General features: G+C 42.2%; 1 protein-coding gene across 2 annotated transcripts in view; it reads left to right on the top strand.

The window, feature by feature from the left end:
- Positions 1–21279, top strand: part of USP32 (ubiquitin specific peptidase 32) — a 306890-nt gene that overhangs the window by 278627 nt on the left and 6984 nt on the right. For both annotated transcript variants that reach the window (XM_077482139.1, XM_077482141.1), the window contains exons 31-33: positions 5353–5641; positions 8283–8704; positions 14931–15023. In XM_077482139.1, coding sequence (XP_077338265.1) covers positions 5353–5641; positions 8283–8704; positions 14931–15023 — 804 coding nt within the window. The remainder of the gene's footprint in view (positions 1–5352; positions 5642–8282; positions 8705–14930; positions 15024–21279) is intronic.

Raw genomic sequence — 21279 nt, forward strand, 5'->3', positions numbered from 1 at the left:
TTGCCAGTTTTTGTGTTTCCTCTGGAGGGAACACTTTGTGGGGGAGTCAGGGCTCTTAGGTGCTGTCCTGAAAGCCCAGGTTTCCTGCTCCGATATTTTTTTTCATACCTCTTGAGAGCTGTTCCTCCCATTCCACAGCTAATATCAGGTGCTGCTGGCTGGGCTCCTTCTCCCTGTCCATTATGGCTCAGGGAGAGTTGAGGCTGCTGTGGACATCACTCCTAGGCGGCAAAGCTTAGGCAGTCACCTTTTTTTCTCGGTCCTCCTTCTGTTTCCTGTGATGCCACCGACATCTTGGGGATGGCATGCTGTGCTCCATCCTCCGAAAGTGAGGCATCCGGAGGGGGTAGCGGAAATCGCAGGGGGAGATTGGGGATGGTGCTTATTTGCCAGTGTCCAACCACACACAGTAACGCATCGCTCCTCGATGGAATTGATGGCGGCAGCGAGTGAAACAGGCACCAGCAAGGCCCAGGTAAGGGGCAGTTGTATACTGTCCCGCTTTTACTGTGGGTTCGCTCCCCCCCGCCCTCCGGTGGCAGGGACCTTTCTGGGCTTTCGTTCTCACTGTGCACCTGTGGTGAGCCTCCTTGTAAAAAAGGACAGGTTTTCTCAATGGGATGGTTTCTTTTTTCCTTGTTTTGTCTCACGGCAGTCCAAGAGCTCTGATCCAGTGGAAAAAAAAGGAAATGCCCTTGTAAATGTAAGGCAAAATTACCTGAAGCATGGAAGAAGACTTTGTCAAACCTGTAGTGATTCGCTAGTTAAAGAAGAAGCTTTTTCTGCTAGCAGCGATTTGATTGCATCTGTTAAGAAAGAACTTGATGCGACTTCAATCATTTTGCGCTTCTCTAGCAAACCCATCCCTGAGTTAGCGAACTACCTCACAGTCCTCTCAGGGCTCACTAATAGTCCAAACGGTGGAGACTGAGGCATCCCTTACCCAAGAGGGACATTCCCCCTTCCAGTCTAGAGAAGAATATGATGAGGAGGAGGTGGAAGGAGAAAATTGACCTTCAAAATATAAGTTGTCTTTATAACAGGTAGATGGCCTGTTAAAAGCTATCTATACTACACTGAGTCTGGAAAAGGAGAGAAAGGAGTTATCTCTGCATAACAAAATGTATGCAGGGCTCAGCGAACAAAAAAAATCGCAACTTCCCGGTACACACAGTTATTTCTGAGGTTACGAAAGAGTGGACAGAGCCAGAGAGAAAACCTTTCTTTCCCAAAGGCTTAAAAAGGCGTTTTCTTTTTGAGGAGGAACCAGCGGCGGTTTGGAATAAAAATCCCAAACTAGATGCCGCTTTCTCCCGTCTCGAGATCAACAGATTTGGCTTTTGAGGATATGGGGGTATTAAGAGATCCCATGGATAAAAAGATGGATCAGCTGCTTAAGAGGGTTTGGCATTCTGTCATGGGTAATTTCAAACCTGCCATGGTGACTAATGTTGTCTCCAGGAACATGGAATTTTGGTTGATTCAATTTAAGGCCCATATTTCGGTAGACTCACCAAAATAAATGCTTTTTGGACCTGACTTGGATGCAGTCCTAGATAGGACAGCTGATAAAAAGAAGTAATTCCCTATCAAAAAGAAAAAGCAGCCAGTTAAGTGTTTTTTTCGTTCCCAAAGGGCTCAAGTGCAAAGTACCAAACCCCAGGAGAAAATAAAAAATCGATCGCCGTAGAACGGAAAAGTAAAGGGAAATGTCCAAAATGCAATGACTCGTACCTACCATTCGGAGTAAAGCTTCAAAGTTTCCTACCCCTTTGGGCCAGCATGACAAAAAGTCTATGCTGTCCCAAGGTTACAGAACAGAGATTTCGGCTCGTCCTCCAGAAAGATACTTTGTGACAAACCTACCAATGGTTTTAACAAAGGCCCTGGCTATGAAGAACCTTTAAAAGGATCTGATGCACCAGAGGGTTGTGATACCAGTATCTCCAGAGGAACAAGGTCGGGGTGTTTATTCCCACATATTTCTGATAAGAAAACCATCCAGAAACTTCAGTTTAATTCTCAGCCTGAAAGCATTAAACAAGTCAGTCCTATACAAGAAATTTTGTATGGACTCAATCTTCACGGTCAACAATATGCTGACCAAAGAATGCATTATGGCATCAATCGACCTGAGAGTGCTTATCTTCATATTCCTGTAGCGCCTCAGTCCCAGAAATTCCTGAGGTTTGCGGTGAATATGGGCAAGGAGATAAAACATCTACAGTTCAGGGCCCTTCCCTTCGGTCTGTCATCAGCTCTGTGTATTTTTAGGAAAATAATGGCGGAAGCCCTTGCCCCTCTTCGTCTCCAGGGGATTGCGGTAATCCCTTATTTGGATGACCTCCTCTTCTTTGCCCCATCCAGGGAGAAGTTGCAGGGGGATCTGGACAGAGCCCGCAGTCACTTGGAGTGTCTGGGGTGGATAGTGAATATTCAAAAATCTAATTTCATTCCACCTCAGCAAGTACTTTTTCTGGGATACCTGATAAATTCAGTAGAACAAAAGATTTTTCTCCCATAAGAGATGGGTCCAGAGGGTAGTAACGACACTTCAAATGAATCAGCAGATTTCAGTTTGAAGGGTTGTGTCGGCTTTGGGAACATTAACCTCATCTAGGCCAGCCATCCAATGGGCAAAGCTGCATTTCAGGCCTCTCCAAGAGGTTCCTTCTAAGAACATGGAACCACAGGACAGAGAGGCTAGATGCAAAGATAAAGATCCCCACCAGAGTCAAACGTACACTTTGGTGGTGGAAAAAGTCGCGTAGTACTAAAAAGGGGCCTTCTTTGGTCCTTTCCGACCGAAAAAGTAGTGACAACAGATGCCAGTATGCGGGGATGGGGGTCTCTCATGGATCAGGATTTGGCACAGGGAACATGGTCCCAGGCCGAGGCTGAAAAATCCTCGAATTGGAGAGAGCTAAAAGCGGTTGCCCTAGCATTGGCTATCTTCTCTCCAAGCCTCCTAGGTTTCCATGTCCAGATTCTGTCGGACAAGGCCACTACCATAGCCTGCCTGAACAAACAGGGAGGCACAAGCAGCAAAGCTCTTCACTTGCTGTCAGAGATTCTGGAGTGGGCAGAAAACCACTTACTATCTTTATCCGCAGTCCATCTCACGTTAAATGAAATAGCAGTTTATCTGAGTTGACAGGAGGTTCAGGAAGCAGAGTGGAGCTTAAACGCAGAAGTGTTTGCATTGATCACCAGGACTTGGGGCCTTCCACAAGTAGACTTGTTTGCTTCAAGGCAAAACACACAGCTCCCTTCAGAGAGACAACTGTTCTCAGGGTATAGACTGCTTATAGATGCTTTTCCACCTTTCCAGTTGATTCCACTGGTGTTAAGAAACATACAAAAGGAGAGAGTATAAATAATCTTGATTACTCCATTTTGGCCAAAGAGAGCTTGGTTTTCCACAGTTCTGCAGTTGGCAATCAAGCCATGTTGACAACTTCTGCTCTTTTAGGATTTGCTGGTACAGGGGCCAGTACATCATTTGGATGTAGCCTGGTTAAAACCCACTGCTTGGTATCTAAAGAGCAATTGTTAAGAAGCAAAGTTTTTTCAGAACCATTAATAAACACGTTACTTTCCAGTAGGAAAAAGGTAACTGGAGCTATTTACACCAAAGTATGGAAGGTCTATGTTTCTTGCTGTCATTCAGAACATAGGGATTTAAAAGACAGGGGGTTATTTACGAAAGGCAAATCCACTTTGGACTGCAAGTGCACTTGGAAGTGCAATAGCTCTAAATCTAAGGGTTAGATCTGAAATGAGTGGAAGCTCTCCTAATTTTATCATCCAATCATGTGCAAGCTAATATGATGTTTTTTTTTATTTTCCTTGCATATCCCTCTCGGATCTACAGCAACTTTACTTTCAGGTCACTTTCAGTGCAAATGGATTTGTCCTTGGTAAATAACCCCCATAGTCTCTGTATTGGAGTTTTTGCAAAAAGGTGCAGACAAAGGTCTTGCAGTCAGCGCACTTAAAGTTCAAGTGGCCGCATTAGGAGTTTATCTGGAGAGATACTTATCTTCAGAAAATCTGATCATGAGATTTTTCAGGGCACTTTCCAGATCCAGACTGGTCCCGGTGAAACATTTTCCTAATTGGGATCTCTCAGTGGTTCTGCAAGCACTCGCAAAATAACCATTTGAGCCATTATAGGCCATATCACTAAAGGAGTTCACTTTGAAAACTATTTTTCTTGTCGCAATTACATCGGCAAGAAGGATTAGTGAACTGCACACCCCATCAGTTAAAGAACCCTTTTTGTCAATTTTTTTGGGATAGGATTGTACTTTAAGTAGATCCGGGTTTTTGCCGAAAGTGGCTAGTTTTCGTAACAGGTTTTAGGAGATTATCCTTCCAACCTTTTGTTCTAACCCTTCGAGGAAAAAAGAAGAGCAGTTTCACAACTTAGACATGAGGCATACCCTATTACATTACTTGGAAGTAACGAAAGGTTTTAGATCCTCAGATTCATTATTTGTTCTTTTTTTCTGGAAACAAAAAAAGGCCACCAAGTATCAAAGAAATCATTGGCTAGATGGCTTAAGACAGCTATTTCTGTAGCCTATTCTCAGATGGGTCTATCTCCCCCGCTGGGGATCAGGGCTCATTCAACAAGAGCCCAGGCCACTTCATGAGCAGAAAGAGCTGGTGCCACCCCAGATCAAATTTGTAAGGTGGCTACGTGGTCAAGTTAGTTAATGTTTGTCCGTCATTACAGACTGGATCTGCTGTCAGCAGGGGATCAGGCTTTTGGCAGAAAAGTTCTGCAGGCTGTGGTCCCTCCCTAGAGGATAAGTCTCTATTATCATCTCATCTCAGGTGCTGTCCTGAAAAACGTTAAGGGAAAATTCAAGTTAGACTTACTGGTAACTTGTTTTTCAAGAGTCTTGCAGGACAGCAGCATCCCGCCCTATTGTATTTTTAGATATATATATACTATGACTAACCATATGTTGATTATGTGTTCCAGCTCAGGGCTGGAGGTTCTCTATTACTACTGGCAATGTGTGGGAAGGAGCCTCCTTTTTAAATTTGGTGGAAGAGGTGTTTCCTATTGGCAAGGGGAGGAGTTGCTCTCTCAGGTGCTGTCCTGAAATGCTCTTGGACAACAAGTTACTGGTATGTCTAACTTGAATTTTTTTAGGGTTGTATGCATTCAGGGATATCTTATATGTTAAGGTGCATAAATAGGTGTATTACTTTTTTTTGGGTTGATTTATCAAAAATGTAAAAATGTGTGCTATAAATGGTCTTCTCATTATGTTTCATATTTAGTTTGGATCAATTTATGGTAATTGTCTATTAATCCAAAGCATTTTTCAATCTCAGATTATTCACTTGAAGCGTTTCCAGTTTGTTAATGGCCGCTGGATAAAGTCTCAAAAAATTGTCAAATTTCCAAGAGAGAAATTTGATCCAAGTGCTTTTTTGGTACCTCAAGGACCGGCACAGTACCAGAAAAAGAGAGCCAAACTTCAGGTTGATGACCAGGCTGAGCCACGTTTGACACATGGTGACCAGAAGAAAATGGAATTGATAAGCTATGTTGCTGGAGATGTAGATACAGTCAGCAAAGTACAACCAGTCATCGGTTCTTCTATAGCGAATAGTAGTAAAGGTACAATTATTTATTCCTATTGTAGAGATGGAGTGCATTGTCACCTTTCAGTTTACTAGAATTTAAAGCCTGCTGTAGTGCCCTGGCTGTGTAGTTCACCTGCAACTATATGAACTTAGAGTCCATCTGAACATTGTGATTTAGATCTTCATTAGAATGAGTGCCTGAACAACAATCCCATATTCAGAATACTTCATTAATCCCAAAGGGAAATTATTAAAATACAGTTACATTTAACAAAGACAACACAAAATCACAATAACGAATGGAAACAAGACACAATAACAATAAAATTACCAATAGCCGCAAATGAATAACAAATAAAACTAAATGCTATACTGCAATAAATCATACAATCCTATTAAAACACTACATAGAATAAATAACACAGATTGAAAAAATTAATTATATTATAATTAATTCAAATCAAATTGCAAAAATGCAAATATACACCACTTTCTCTAACATTACTCAAAAATCATTACACATAGTTAAGCTAATCCCAACATAATATAAAAGCTACATAAAGTTGTCCAAGATTGAACGTACCTTGGACAACATTCTCCTCTCTAACACTGTTGTTAAAAACTCCAACTCCAATCCAGCAACATCACTAGCCTTGTGAATCTGTTTGAGTCTGTTGTATGCCACCGCATACAGGAGAGTACTGGCCACCACAGACTCGTAAAATAACTTCAGCGTCGCCCGCCAGATGTTAAATGACCTTAGCCTCTTCAAAAAAATAATATAGGGGGCTCTGGCCCTTCCCATAGATCACTTCAGTGCTCTTGCACTAGTCCAGCTTATTATACTAAGTTGGGGTATTGCATAAGATTTGAAGCAGCTTTTCACTGCTTAGTCTGCAGATTTCACTGTAGGGACTAATGCTTTCTTAAGGGTTCCATTCTTGCCTTCAATTTTTATATATATATATATATATATATGTGTGTGTATGTATATATGTTGGTGGTCAATAGGGTACATGCACACACTGTGTTGTGAAGCCAAACTGAACTTTTTAAGTTTAATCAGCTAAATACAGTCCCGAAGCATTAAAACAAAAGGGATTCAATGTATTCCAGATAATTTTCTTTCTAAATCTGTTACAACCCAACCAACTGCTTCAGAGTTGGGACCCTCGCTGTTTGGGGGCAAGCAGTGATTTATAATTCCACAATTCGCAAGCTTTTGCTCTCTGCTGATTGGAGAGCTCTGGCCTTGACTCAGTAGATGGCATGCTGGAAATCTGCACATTGATCACCACTTTCCCACAGGGAGCAAGAGTCCCACTCTGGAGTATCTGGCGGCAGACAGGCTTTTGTACTCGGGCTTTGGTTGCTTTTTAAGAAACTTGGAATGTATGTAGCTAATTTAAACTGAAAGTTAATTTGGCCTTTGGATAGGCCATTTTGCACAGCCCTTTTTATTTTTTTATTTTTTTTTAGGTTAACTGTACCCATTATGGCTGACACGTGTGTGTGTGTGTGTGTGTGTGTGTGTGTATATATATATATATATATATATATATATCAGTCAGTGTTTCCATCTTAGCAACCAGTGAGTGTCTCTCATTCATGGTTTTACTTGCCTTTTTATAAAAGGAAGAAGCTGAATTTTGCTAGGATGTAAATGTAGTTCTAAAGCCAGAATTTTCATACATGAGGCCCGGAATAGTTTATTTATTATCAATTGGGCCGCGTACACACGGGCGGATTGTATGGCCTACTTAGTCCGTCATAGAAATCCGACGGACAGTCCGTCAAACTTTCGAATGAACGGACTTGACCACACACGGATGCACAAACAGTCCGTCGAAAGCTTGCGCGATGACGTGTACAGCACGTACGACGGGACTAGAAATAGGAAGTCCAATACACAGCAATGCAACCTTCAGCCGTGTAAATCCTTTCTGAGCATGCGCCATTCTTAGTCCGTCGAACTAGCCTACTCACGAGCGGATTGTCCGCTGAAACCAAAGTATGACGGACAGAATTACGGAAATTCCGAAATACTTAGTACGCCAGACTGCACGCTGAAAAAGTCAGCTGAAGCCCACACACGAGCGGACTGTCTGCTGAAATGTGTTTCGGCGGACTAAGTAGGCCATACAATCCGCCCGTGTGTACGCGGCCTTACTTGTACCTAATATAGCGCCGTCAATTTTCACAGCACTTTACATATTTATTATGCCTTCACATCAGTCCCTGCCCTCAAGGAGCTTACAATCTAAGGTCCCTAACTCACATCACATACTTGGGCCAATTTTGACCAGAGGCAGTAAACCTACCAGCATGTCTTTGTAGTGTGGGAGGAAACTGGAAAACCCAGAGGAGACCCACACAGGGAGAACAAACAAACGACCCTAGTGCTGCCAGGAGGAAGCTGTAACAACTTTACCACTGTGTTGCCCATAAACCTATGTCTATGCTGCTAACATGAATGCAGTAAAGTCATATAGCCACTTCTAATGAGAGGTGATTTATTTATTTAAAAAAAAAAATTGTCTTTTACTGATATATACTTTTATTAACTAGCTGCAATGTGCATTATAGACCATGTATAATAAAATAACCTTTTCAGGTAACTTGTCATGCTTATATGTTCAGTTTGGATAGTGATTTAAAATCAACTTCTTTTACAGCATCTCCATCCCAAAAAAGGAAAGTGTCTTCAAATTCCTCAAGTAAAAATAACAGTCCCAACCATAGTCCTAGATCCCTTGGAAGAGGTAAAGGCCGTCTACGTTTACCTCAGCTTGGAGGCAAGAAACTTTCAAGCAGCAAAGAGAATTTGGATCAAAGCAAAGAAAATGGCACAGATAACGAGTCAAGAGAGACTGTGGATCAGGTAGACTCAAATAAAGGGCATGTTTTAAGTGGAAGTCAAACTGAATTAGCCATCAGTCAGGACTGTGAGATGGCTTTAACCAATGGACTGATTTATGAGCAGAATACATGCAGCAATGGTCAGCTTGATAACCACTTGGCTGAAGAGGAGGACATCACTGATGACCAAAGAGAAGACATTTGCTGTCAGCCTATCTATAATCTTTATGCAATTTCGGTAAGCTGAGTTCTTTAAACGGAATACGGTGCAAAATGGCAATCTTTTGCGTATCACTTTGCATTTCATGTACAATGTAAGCCTGTCATAACCTTAAACTTGTGGGGCCAGTATGCAGTTTCACTGGGATTTTCAGAACTCCAGCTTGAAGCAGAAAGTTTCTATTTGCATTTAGATCTCTTAAGTTTGGGGTTCCATAGAATTGGGAGGGAAGGTCTTCTTTAACCCCTGCATTAAACTTGATATGTTGCCCTCACCATTTTTAATTTGACAGGATTTCCTTTTTCTTTTTTTAATTACTGATGGGTTTAGGTAGATCATTTATGGGTTTAGACAAATCATTTGAAATTATGTAAAACAGTCAAGTAACAGTCAGATTATGCTAACACACCTAACTGCACAGATCTTCACTGGAAAGATCAGTGTACTCCACTCCACACCCAGCTCTTCAAGCTCCTTGCAGCTGAGAATAGAGATAATGTGGTCGCTTATAGAAAAAAAAAGGCATTTTTATATATATTTAAAGTACTGTGCAAAAGTCTTAAAGCAGAAGGTTTTTTTTATCTTAATGCACTAAGATTATAAAAACCTTATGCATGCAGAAGCCCCCCTAATGTTTACCTGAGCCCCATTTCTATCCAGTCCTCCTGAGTTGCTGAGACACAGCAGTGGCGCCAATGGCTACTACTGCTGTCAGTCAGCAAATAAGGAGAGGGGCCGGAGCCAAACCGCGGCTCAGTGTCTGAATGGTCACACAGAGCAGCTAGTTGGGTATACCCATAGCAAGCTGCTTGCTATGGGGGCAGGAGCAAGGGGCCAGAAGTGCCAGAGGAGCAAGGGGCCAGAAGCGCCAGCAAGGGACCTGAGAAAAGGAAGATCTGGGCTGCTCTGTGAAAAAAAAAAAACACTGCAACAGAGCAGGTAAGTATAACATGTTTGTTATTTTTAACCACTTCAGCCCTGGAAGATTTTACCCCCTTCCTGAACAAAGCACTTTTTGCGATTCGTCAACGTTGTACCCAAACGAAATTGACGTCCTTTTTTCCCCACAAATAGAGCTTTCTTTTGATGGTGTTTGATCGCCTCTGCGTTTTTTTTTTTTTTTTGTGCTATTAACAAAAAAAGTGTAAATTTAAAAAAAAAGAACATCAATATTTTTTACTATGTGCTATACATATCCCCCAAAAATATATAAAATAAGCAATTTTTTTCCTCACTTAAGGCCGATATGTATTCTTCTACATATTTCTAGTAAAAAAAAAATCGCAAAAATCGTATATTGTTTTGTTTGCACAAAATTTTTAGCGTCTACAAAATAGGGGATAGTTTATGGCATTTTTTTTATTAGTAATGGCGGCGATCTGCGATTTTTATCAGGACTGCGACATTATGGCGGACACATCGGACATTTTTTTATTGGGAAAACCAATTTTATTAAATGAAAATATGCATTAAACATTGGGCATGAACAATACAGATCGTATACCGATACACTTAGTACATACTATGTATTTTGCTCTAGCGATCACAAATTTCTACCTGCAGTTACAACTTCTTAATAAAATCATAGCAGGGTATTCAAGGCCCTATCCCCCGTATCCCACGAGTGCCTCCTCCCCTGCGGCCCAGCAATTCACCGCGATGCATCAGATTCTTAGATTGATACCTTTTATCTGCTATGTGCATGTTTCTCCATCTTCCAGCCACCTATCCCAAACTTTTGAATATTTTTGTGTACACCTTCTATGTTTATATATCAATTTTTTGTACGGAAGGATAGCGTTCACCTCCCTCTTCCAATCTAGCATGGCAGGAGGATGGGTCTGCATCCAGGATAAAGCTACAGCCTTTCTAGCCAGAAATAGTTTCATACATAAATGTGGCTTGGAACTTGTCTATATCTGAATCTGGGAGAAGGCCCAGTATACACGACTGTGGGTCCAGTACTACTGGGGAACCCATTTCATCATGTAGAAATGTAATTCTTTGTATCCAATATGTATGTAAAGTAGGGCATTCCCAGATCAGATGGTAAAACGTGCCTGGGTTACAATTGCACATGGGACATTACGGGTTACTTGTAGGTTGAAATTTGGCCAACCTCTGAGGTGTCAGATATGCTTGGTGTATAATGTAGAGCTGCGTCACGCTATCAGATAGCTTAGGAGATGTTGTTTTGACATTTCCTAGAATTTCATTCCAATCTGAGTCGCTAATGTCCCCCTACGTCTCCCCCCCCCCCCCCCCCCCCGCCTTGGATTTTTGAATTACTATCATTACTCTTGGAGTCTAATTGTAAAGGTTAGATATTCGTTTTTGGGGTTCTATACTTAGGGTTATTTCCAGGACCTGAGGGCGATCAAGATTAATCGTGAGGTTTCTAAACTGTGTCCGTAATGCATGGCGAAGCTGTAATATACCTAAACAATAGGTGGTGTGGTATTGAATAGTCCTCTTTAAGGGATTGGAGCGTTTTAGGCCCTGCAGTAGTCATTACTTGGTGGAGTTAAAGTATCCCATATGAGGCCCATATACCAGGGTCTGGTATGCATCGGAGTTCTAACGTGGTTATTAAGCCATAGAGGAGTGTGGGAGTGAATGTGTCCCAGTTTTAGCTTTTTCTGAGTTATTTCCCATACTTTTTGGTGGTGTGACAGCATACTATCATTTCACATTGGACATTTTTTACGCTATTTTGGGACCATTGTCATTTATACAGCGATCAGTGCTATTAAAATGTATTGATTACCATGTAAAATTACACTGGCAGTGAAGGGGTTAACCACTAGGGGGTGGCAAAGGGGTTACGTGTGTCCTAGGGAGGGATTCTAACTGTGAGGGGGATGGGCTTCAACACACAAGGACAGTGATTACTGCTCTCGATGACAGAGCAGTGATCTCTGTCCAGTCACTCAACAGAACGGTGAAATGCTTTGTTTACAAAAGCATCTCCCCATTCTTCCTCTTCGTGACATGATCGCGGGCACCCGGCGGACATCGAGTCCGTAGGACCAGCGGGCACGCACAGCCAGCCATTCCCGCGACACCACTTCTTAAAGGGGATGTACCTGTACGCCCTTTTTTGCCTACCAGTGCCATTCTGCTGACATTAAATTAGCATGCTTAGTACACTCAATGAGAATTTTGGATGAATGATTGCACGTTTTTTTTTGTTTTGTTTTTTTTGCATGCTAGTCTCATTTCGAAAATGAAGAGATTACTAAAGTACAAAAAAGTAGGTTGGAGAACTAACCACAGATCTTCTGTGGATGTAGGCTGCCCAGATGCTGAGAAATACAGGCAGATACATCATGTCATACCATCAGGGAGGCATGTGATTGGCCCTGAGTGTATTCTGCAGCAGGACAATGACCCCAAACATACAGCCAATGTAATCAAGAACTATCTTCAGCGTAAAGAACAAGGAGTCCTGAAATCGCTGGTTTGGTACCCACAGAGCCCTGATCTCAGCAATATAGAGTCTATCTAGGATTACATGAAGAGGCAGACATTTTTTTTGAGGCAGCCTACATCCATAGAAGATCTGTTGGTAGTTCTTCAAGATGTTTTTAACAACCTACCTGCCGAGTTCCTTCATAAACTGTGTGCAAGTGTACCTAGAAGAATTTATGCTGTTTTGAAGGGAAAAGTTGGTCACACCAAATTTTGATTTGATTTGGATTTCTCTTCTGTTCCTTTATGTTACTTCTGTTTCTGAAAGCATTCCTAATGTACAGCATTTTTTTCACACCTGCCTAAAACTTTTGCACAGTACTGTATATATACACAGAAATGTTTTACATTTCATTCCTATTTACCATTTTACAAGGTAAGGATTCACATATACTTTAATTATACTGGTCCAAACAACTTGAAATGTTTGAGGTTGAGTTTTAGTCCTAAAGCTAAACATAATTATTTATGTAAAATTTACATGCTTAACCAGTTCAGCCCCGGAGGATTTGGCAACTCAATGACCGGAGGACTACAATTTGCACTGCGCTGCTTTAACTGGTAATTGCGCGGTCATGCAATGCTGTACCCAAATGAAATGTGCACAATATAGTGCTTTCTTTTGATATTTGATTGCCTTTGCGATTTTAATTTTTTGTGATATAAACGGAAAAAGACCGAAAAGTTTGAAAAAAAAATTCAATTTTCTACTTTTTGTTATAAAAAAAATCCAGTAAACGAATTTAATCTAAAATGTATTCAGCCACATATATTTGGTAAAAAAAATGTCAATACATGTATATTTATTGGTTTGCGCAAAAGTTATAGCATCTACAAACTAGGGTACATTTCCTGGAATTTACGCAGCTTTTAGTTTAACTGCTTATCTCGTTTCTTGGGGTGCTAAAATGGGTCAGTACAACCCCTCCCCAAATGACCCCATTTTGGAAAGTAGACGCCCCAAGGTCAATTGCTGAGAGGCATTTTGAGCCCATTGAACATTTTATTTTTTTGACAAAAGTGATTGAAAAATGCCAAAAAAAATTATAAAAATTACACAAAGTTGTCACTAAATGATATATTGCTCAGACGTGCCACGATTATATGTGGAATTACCCCCCAAAATACATTCTGCTGCTTCTCCTGAGTATGGGGATACCTCATATGTGAGACTTTTTGGCAGTCTAGCCGTGTACAGGACCCAGAAAACCATCCTTCAGCTACCCACTTCTAATGATGGGCATACATGCACCATTTTTTTTTTTTTTTAAATGTGGTGTGAAAGCACCTCCTACAGCGCTGGAGTCGCTGATTTACATATCGTGGGAGCAAGCGCTGTTGCGGTCAAGATAAATAAATCAGTGCTGCAGCTGAATGGCGTACCTGCTAAGCAAATGATGGGTAACAATAAAACAAAGTAACGTTAAAGTATAACAGTAAGACATACCATACCTGCAAAGCAAATACAGTAAAACATAGTAAAAATAAAAACATTTTTAATGCAATCTGTGCCTAAAAAATATATGCCGAAGCATGGGGGCAATCTGACCCTAATGTTGGGGGCAAATAACCCCTCTACCCCTGCCCCCATGCTTCAGCATACAGCTCTTTTTTTTTTTTTTTTTTTTTTTAACTGTGATGGTGAAATCGCCTTCTACAGCACTGGAGTCGCTGATTTACGTATGGTGGAAGCAAACACTGTTGCTGTCGAGATAAATCGGTGCTGCAGCTGAATGGCATACCTGAAAACAAAAAAATGGTTAACAATAAAACACAGTTAACAGTAAAATATAAAAGAATGACATACCTGAAAAGCAAACATGATAAAACAGTGCAGTTAAGCATAGAATACAGTAAAAAAAGAGCAGAACAATAGAGAGAGAGAACAATACAATGACAACTATTTTTTATTTTTTTTTATATATATTTTTTTTAAAAAATTTGGACACACTTATTTGGAACTGTAACGGTTGTAGCTTTTGTAATAGTTGTAGCGGTTTAGTTCCAGGTTCGGGTCTCTCAAAATGCGATGGCGTCTTTGGAGACCCTGTGAAAGTGCGTCCTAGTCTATGCAGTGCTGTACCCTAGGCTAATACTCCACTAGTGTGTGGTAGCATTCAAAACATTCACCAATGCAAAGACCAGGATGCTATGGACAGGAGGGACAATAATAGCGGGTGTCACGGCTATATCCGTGCTTTCTACAAACATGAGGTACCAGGAAGGACATACGGAAAATGCCTCTCACGCAGCTGGCTTATTGCATTTGCATTGGGAAGCTGGGGTACAGCACCGTCTGGAAACAGAAGGGCTCTGATGATCTCTTCCTGGAATTTAAGGAAGGATCCAGTTCATCCTGACACTTTGTATAGCACATAAGCATTCAGCAGAGCCAATTGGATTAAGTATGCACACACTTTTTTGTACCAGCGTCTGGCCTTACGGGCAGCTAGGTACAGCGTCAACAACTGGTTGTTGGGGTGCACCCCTCCCATATCAAGATTATATTTGTGGACACAGGGGTTTCTCCACAACACCAGTCGCCGTAGGAATTTGGACAGCCGTGTCTGCTTGAAGGGAAGACAGAACCTAAACATTCTTCTTACGTTTTTGATTGAAACATGACAAAATGTGGAAAAATTCAAGAGTTATGAATACTTTTTCAAGGCACTGTCAATATCTTAGATACCTCTACACACATTTTAAACCTCCATTGGCATTTGCTGTTTTGAGGATTATGCCATTGTATCTAATTTTGTTTTTTGTTCTTTAGTGCCATTCAGGAATAATGGGTGGAGGTCATTATGTTACTTATGCCAAAAATCCAAATGGAAAATGGTACTGCTACAATGACAGCAGTTGTAAGGTAAGATATTTTTTTAATTTACCTCTAATATAATTAATCATATTATCGGGTAATATTTCTGTATAGCAATGCATTACTATTCTCCGCATTGTATTTTATTTAAAAAACGTTGCTTAGAATATTTCAATTCGCATTGTGAATTTATTTACTGATAAATCCAGGCACCATTTATTATTAAAATATGCCATACACTGCATTTTAAAGGAAGGTATTCGTTGAGAATAATAAATATTTGTATGGGTGCACTCGTCAAGTTTATTTAAATCTTTGTAAATTGTCAAGCCATGCTTTTAAAAAATGGCTGATCATCATATAGTCTTATAAATGCTGCCTTTCCCCTTGTCAACTGGAAAACACAGTCTTGTATATCTATTCTCAGTAATAACTAAATTCTTTGTAGGATAAAATAATTTCTAGTTAAAATAAATCCCAATCCTTTTATTGTGCACACATGACTCCAGCATGGTCCCCAGTTTGATTGGTCACATACTGTCTGGGTTATGTGAGAGGAAGGCTCCACAGTTGTCATCTGTAGCAAGATGTCTTGCCTCTATGTACTATGTACTTCCTTTAAAAGGTCGCTATCGCCAAATTAAGAAATTAAAACATTGCCGTTTTGACTATCACTGTATTATATAGATCGAAACATGATAAGCTGGCCACTGACATGAGCTGATAGTTGCCCAGTCTGTCCATTTTTGGCCAAACCAGTTAATACTGTCATGTCTATGTGGGTAGGCAGACATGTACTGGCCAACCTCTCTTCAGGGAATAAATCAGTCATTTGAAAGTCTATTTTTTTATTTTTTTTATTGTTTATATTGGGAAAGAGGTCCACATGGACCACAATTTTACAGTACAATACAGAAAATGACCTACATCTACAGGAGTGTAACTTGTGATTTACATTTGTGACATATGTAACATGACTGCTGATAATAGTACAGACCGTATTAGATATAATAATTGTCATATGGATATTCTGGGACTTTTGCATCCTGTTGTAACTCGGAAGGTATAACTGTGCTATGCTTGTAGTATTGCCACTGAGTCTACCATCTTGAAGGAGAACCTATATGTGACTCTCCAAGGCACAATGGTGGGGTAGAGAAGGGGTTTTATTGTAAAAATATGGGTAAATATAGCCCCCTCCGGGGGTAAGTAGTAAGGGGGACCCTATAACCCAGCCTCCCCAGTGTCATACAGTTTTCCTCCGTCCCACCTCCCCTGTGGTGTCTGTTCTAGGATTCTAAGGCTGTATAAGAAAGTATCCACGTGGGCGCTCCCTGGTCATCGACCACAGGGGGTCGCCTACTGAGTTGTGATCCCTTGGCCCTAGTTAGCACGATGGCATTAGATCTCCCCTATGTGTCATGTTTCGGCCCCTCTGCCACCCCCTGGAAAAAGCATATCCCCCAAAATCAACAGAGTACCTGTCCTACAGTGCTATTTTAATGTTCAATGTAGTCCGGGGAGACCGATGCAAGTATTGTCCCGGTATTTGCAAAGGTATAGCTTAGTAAGCACCTGCAAGAAAGTATATGTTAAACAGTCATAAGGTTGACATTCCCATCTCATTAAGATGCATGAGGACATAGAGTGGCCGTTCTTCTGAGTGTGAATCGTTCCTGATTGAGTTCCCACATGCCTCCTGCAGCGGGGGTGGGGGGGTGGCACAGTTAGTACGCAGGTTGAGGGAGCTGTAAAAGGGGGGGTGCCCCAAAAGTCACACATCGCCCACCCCAGTGGGGGGGCTCAGCAGGGGACCCCAGGGGAATAAAACGGTGGAAAACAAACTAGGAACAGGGCCCCTGCGGAACAGGGGGGCGTGTCCGATGACTTTCTCAGTTGGGGAGGTGGGCAAGTGTTCCATTGAGCTGAATAGGGAGGGGGGCAGTTATCAAAGCTTACACAGCCCGTTTGGGTGCAATGTCACCCATTCTCAGAGTATGCGCTTAAGTGGCGGGGGAGCAGGCTAATAAGGCACGTAACCAGAGACTACCAAGTGGGGGGATCTTGCTAGTGGTGGGGTAAATGTGCAGCCTGTGTGTAACAAAGGAAAGGGCTATAGTGTGCTCTTATGACTCGCGTGACCTGCTTATGGATGGTGCTTGGGATCCCCCTCTGGGCGTGGGCAGGCAGGTTAGATCTGCCTTAAATGGTACCTGAGTGACCCGTTGGTCTTGGAATCTTCTGCAACCAGTTCGGCACTTGAACTGGTTCTGCCTCCAGGGAGGTAAAGAATGCCGGTATGTCTGCCGGTGTTCGCAGCGTATAGGATGCTTGTGCCATATGGAATATCACTGATAAGGGGTATCCCTATCTGTAGGTACAGTCATGTCTTTTCACCACCTCCAGTGCTGGTTTCCGCGGTGCTCTCCTCTGTAGGGTTGCTCTGGATAGATCCGGGAGGATCTGGATGTGTACACCGTCAAATTTGATGTCACCGTGTTCCCAGGCTTTGCGGAGGATGGTCTCCTTTTGTGAGTAGCGTTGCAGGTGGCATAACACGTTGTGGGGGCTCTCTCCGGGTTGGCAGATTTGGGTCCCAGTGTGCAGTGTACAAGGTCTATTTCTAGGGAGGGTGGTGGGGTCTCCATGAGTCTGTGAAATATAGCCGTGACGGTCTCTGCCAGGTCTTCTGGGCTCATGGCTTCTGGGATTCCCCACAGTCGCAGATTATTGCGGCGACTGCGGTCTTCCATTTCTTCTAAATGTAGCTGCATTTCTTGGGCCTCCATGGATTGAGAGTCCTGCACCCGCTCCAGTGCAAGCATTCGGTTCTCCAGTGAGGAAACCAAAGTCTCTCCGCCTGCCACGCGTTACGTGAGCAAGTGTGGTTCTGATCTCACCTCTTTCAGGTCCCTGTCGTGGGCCTCCTCTATGTGTAAGATCAAGGCCTCAATGTCCACCCGCATGGGGAGGGCCTACAGCATGGCACGGAGATCCTCATCTAGGCGGCCTTGACTCTGCCATGTCAGACCGGAATGCTGCTGGTGTCTCTGGGAGGCTGTCTGGCTCCGGAGATGGCATTGGGGAGCCTGCCAGCGGCATCATGGCGTTCATCTCCATGCAGTTGACTCGTGGCACCGTCACAATGGCACCAGGTGAGGCTCTCCATGCTCCCCTGAAATAACACTAGATTCTGGTTTGTGTAGTCTGGAGTCTATTTCCATGGGTCACCGATCGTGTCCTGTATCGTTGTGGGGTGCTCATGCCATGCTTACGTAAGAATATACTGTCGGGTGCCCGTTATGGGTTGAGTTAAGCCGGGGGCTTCTCCAGTGTACGTCTTTCCTTGTCCATTGCTAAGCCATGCCCATGATACCATCTTGAAAGTCTAATTTTATCACGGTTGTCCTCCCTCCCCTCCTAATAGAAATTATGTCAGCAGCATGCGCCTGTTCTCCTTATCTCCCAAGCATCAGATGTCAGATTTTCTTTCACAGGCGAATGCCCGCTTCCTGCTTATCTGTCTTCTCTGTTTCTAGGTGCATCCCGCTTGAAAAAAACTGTTGCCAGACGATTCCTTTCAACAAAAATGTTCCCCTACAATTATATGTGCCTTTTTAAAATTCTTTATGCATGTTATTTACCCCGACACAACGGAGGTAAATGCCTCCCTTGTGTTGACATCCAAAACCCTAATGCCGTGTACACACGACTGGACTTTCCAACAGCAAAGGTCCGACGGAACAAATCCATCAGACAATTCGATTGTGTTTGGGCTTCATTGGACCTTTGCTGTCTAAAAATCAGATGGACTTTAGATTTAGAACATGTTTCAAATCTTTCCGATGGACTCTAGTCCGGACGAAAAACCCATTCGTCTGTATGCTAATCCGACGGACGAAAACCGACACTAGGGCAGCTATTGGCTACTGGCTATGAACTTCCTTATTCTAGTCCGGTCGTACGTCATCACGTTTGAATCTGTTGGACTTTGGAGTGATTGTGTGTGGCCAAGTCCGTTTGTTTGGAAAGTCCCTCGGAACTCTGCTAAAAAGTCAGTCAGGAAGACAGTCGGACCTAGTGTGCCGGAAAGTCTGGTCGTTTGTACACGGCATTAGACTGCTTCTGGACATTGCCATCTTTGATCTGATGTCAGCAACTTTCCAGAAGAATCGGAGCTGTCACTCAAGTGACATTCCTTTGCTTTGTTGCTCCTTTGCTCCTCCTCTGACCCCTACAAATAAGGTTATGCATGGAGGGGAGGGGTTAAGTATAATTATATAATCCCAGAGGAGGAGAGGGCTTTGATGTACAAGGAGGGAAGGGGTTTTGTTAGGGAAATTACTGAAGCAGTCAGATTTTCCAGCAAGTTCATAGGTACATTCAAGTCAATAAAAATAGTTTTATGTATTTGTGTTTCCATTCACACAGCATAAAACTATTAAAAAATTGCAATTCCAAATCCCAGCTTCTAGATCTTTAGCTGTCTTTAGATCTTCTTTTGTTGGCACAGAAAGTGTTCAAATCTATATGCTTTGTGAATGGGAACATGTAGCAAAGTAGGCGTATCCCAATTTGGTTGCAAAAGTGGAAAATCCACTTTACAGACTTTCATAACGCAATTGAAGGACTACCTGATTTTTAGGTTAGAAATGTTAATTGCGTTAAAGTAAATCTATAATGTGAGAAATGTATATTAAAAAAAAATATGCTGTTTTGAACTCTTTTAGAAATGTTAGTTGACCCTAAAGTATGCTGATGAACCCTTTTTCTAGGTCAGTGGCTGAAAAAAATGTAGAAAGCAATCAGTCAGACAAGTACCACTTGCTAACAGAAGTCTTCAGTAGTCTATATTTCTCTCAGTGTAAATTTCCTCTAAATAAATCATAAAAACCACAGGAGAATGTTTATGAACATAGAGTTGTTCTTGCTAGATTAGTGTCGAGGTGAATTTTCAGTTGATGTAAACACAATCTTAGCCCTTGTACACGCGGTCGGAGATTCTGAAAAGAATGTGTCCTATCGAACCGTTTTGTCAGATAATCAGACTGTGTGTGGTCTCTATCAGACTGTTTCCATCAGAGTATCCGACGGACCAAGTTTTCCGACAAAATGCTCCGATCGGACATACTCCGATCATGTGTAGCCTACTCCGACGGACAAAGTGCCACGCATGCTCAGATCAAATTCCTAGACCAAAGCTATTGGCTGCTAGCCTGAACGTAGTCCCGTCGTAACGAAATAACTTCATCGCGTTATGTACAATTAAATTTTCCGACAACTTTGGCCAACCGTGTGTATGCAACAGTTTCGGACAAAATCCGTCGGACCAAATCCGTCGGACAAAATCCTTCTGACAAAATCCAACGGATTTGGTTGTCAGAATGTCCGACCGTGTGTACACGGGCTTACACTTTTTGAAAAACCTGTCCTCTGTTATTGCTGTAAGTATTTAAAACCTAGTTATTTATCAAGGTGTCTATTACCTTTGCTAACCAGAACACCTTTCCCAATCATACAGTAACGGGACACATCTGGTTTATATTCAGCTACCCTCATGTGATTGGATAATTTAAAAAAAAAACTGCTGGAACTTTCCCAACATAACCCCTTAGGTGATGTTGATGATGCTCTCCTCCACTGAGGGAAGCTTACCTTTTTAATTCATGGAGGTTTTTTCTTCTCTGGGAGTGGGAGGTGAGTGTTCAGTAACACTTTTTCAAGCTTTCCATTTGTTACAGTATGTGGGCCTGTTGGCACAGTTTTCTGTGTTGATCCACATTCTCCTACAGCCCCCCCCCCCCAGGTGGGCTTATCTCCCTATGGCAGGGGTTATCTGGGAGATATTCCAGCAGCAGCTTTTGATTTGCCCTGTTCAATCCTCCTAATGTGTAGTTGCATATAACCTAGTGTGAATGTTTTAAAAAGGCATGTTGCCTGTGTTATACTGCAGGAACTCGATTTTACTGCTAAGTCAAAAATCTTTTTTTTTCTTAATCAAGCCTCTCCAATTTCATATCCCCTTATTACTAAAAGGCTGTCTGTCAAATGAGAACACATCAATGGCTAAGTAACCTATGCTGGAAGGTTAAGTAAAGTCCGGTGTTAGCAGCTGCAGCAGCCTCCAGAGGTCTGTCTAATCTCCAGGGGGTAGCTGCACAGTGTTGTGTTGGGGAGACACTTAGAGCAGTTACCGATCAAGTGACCAACGCAGTCAACCCTTTTACTGCCTCCACCTTTACTGTGTTATGGTGGGGCAGTTAATAGATGAAGGTTGACTTGTAGCCACAAGTTCGCTTTCTAA

This window comes from Lithobates pipiens, unplaced genomic scaffold (assembly GCF_037356315.1).
Source record: "Lithobates pipiens isolate NorthernLeopardFrog02 unplaced genomic scaffold, aLitPip1_a1.2 Scaffold_16, whole genome shotgun sequence".
Classification (NCBI taxonomy): domain Eukaryota; kingdom Metazoa; phylum Chordata; class Amphibia; order Anura; family Ranidae; genus Lithobates; species Lithobates pipiens.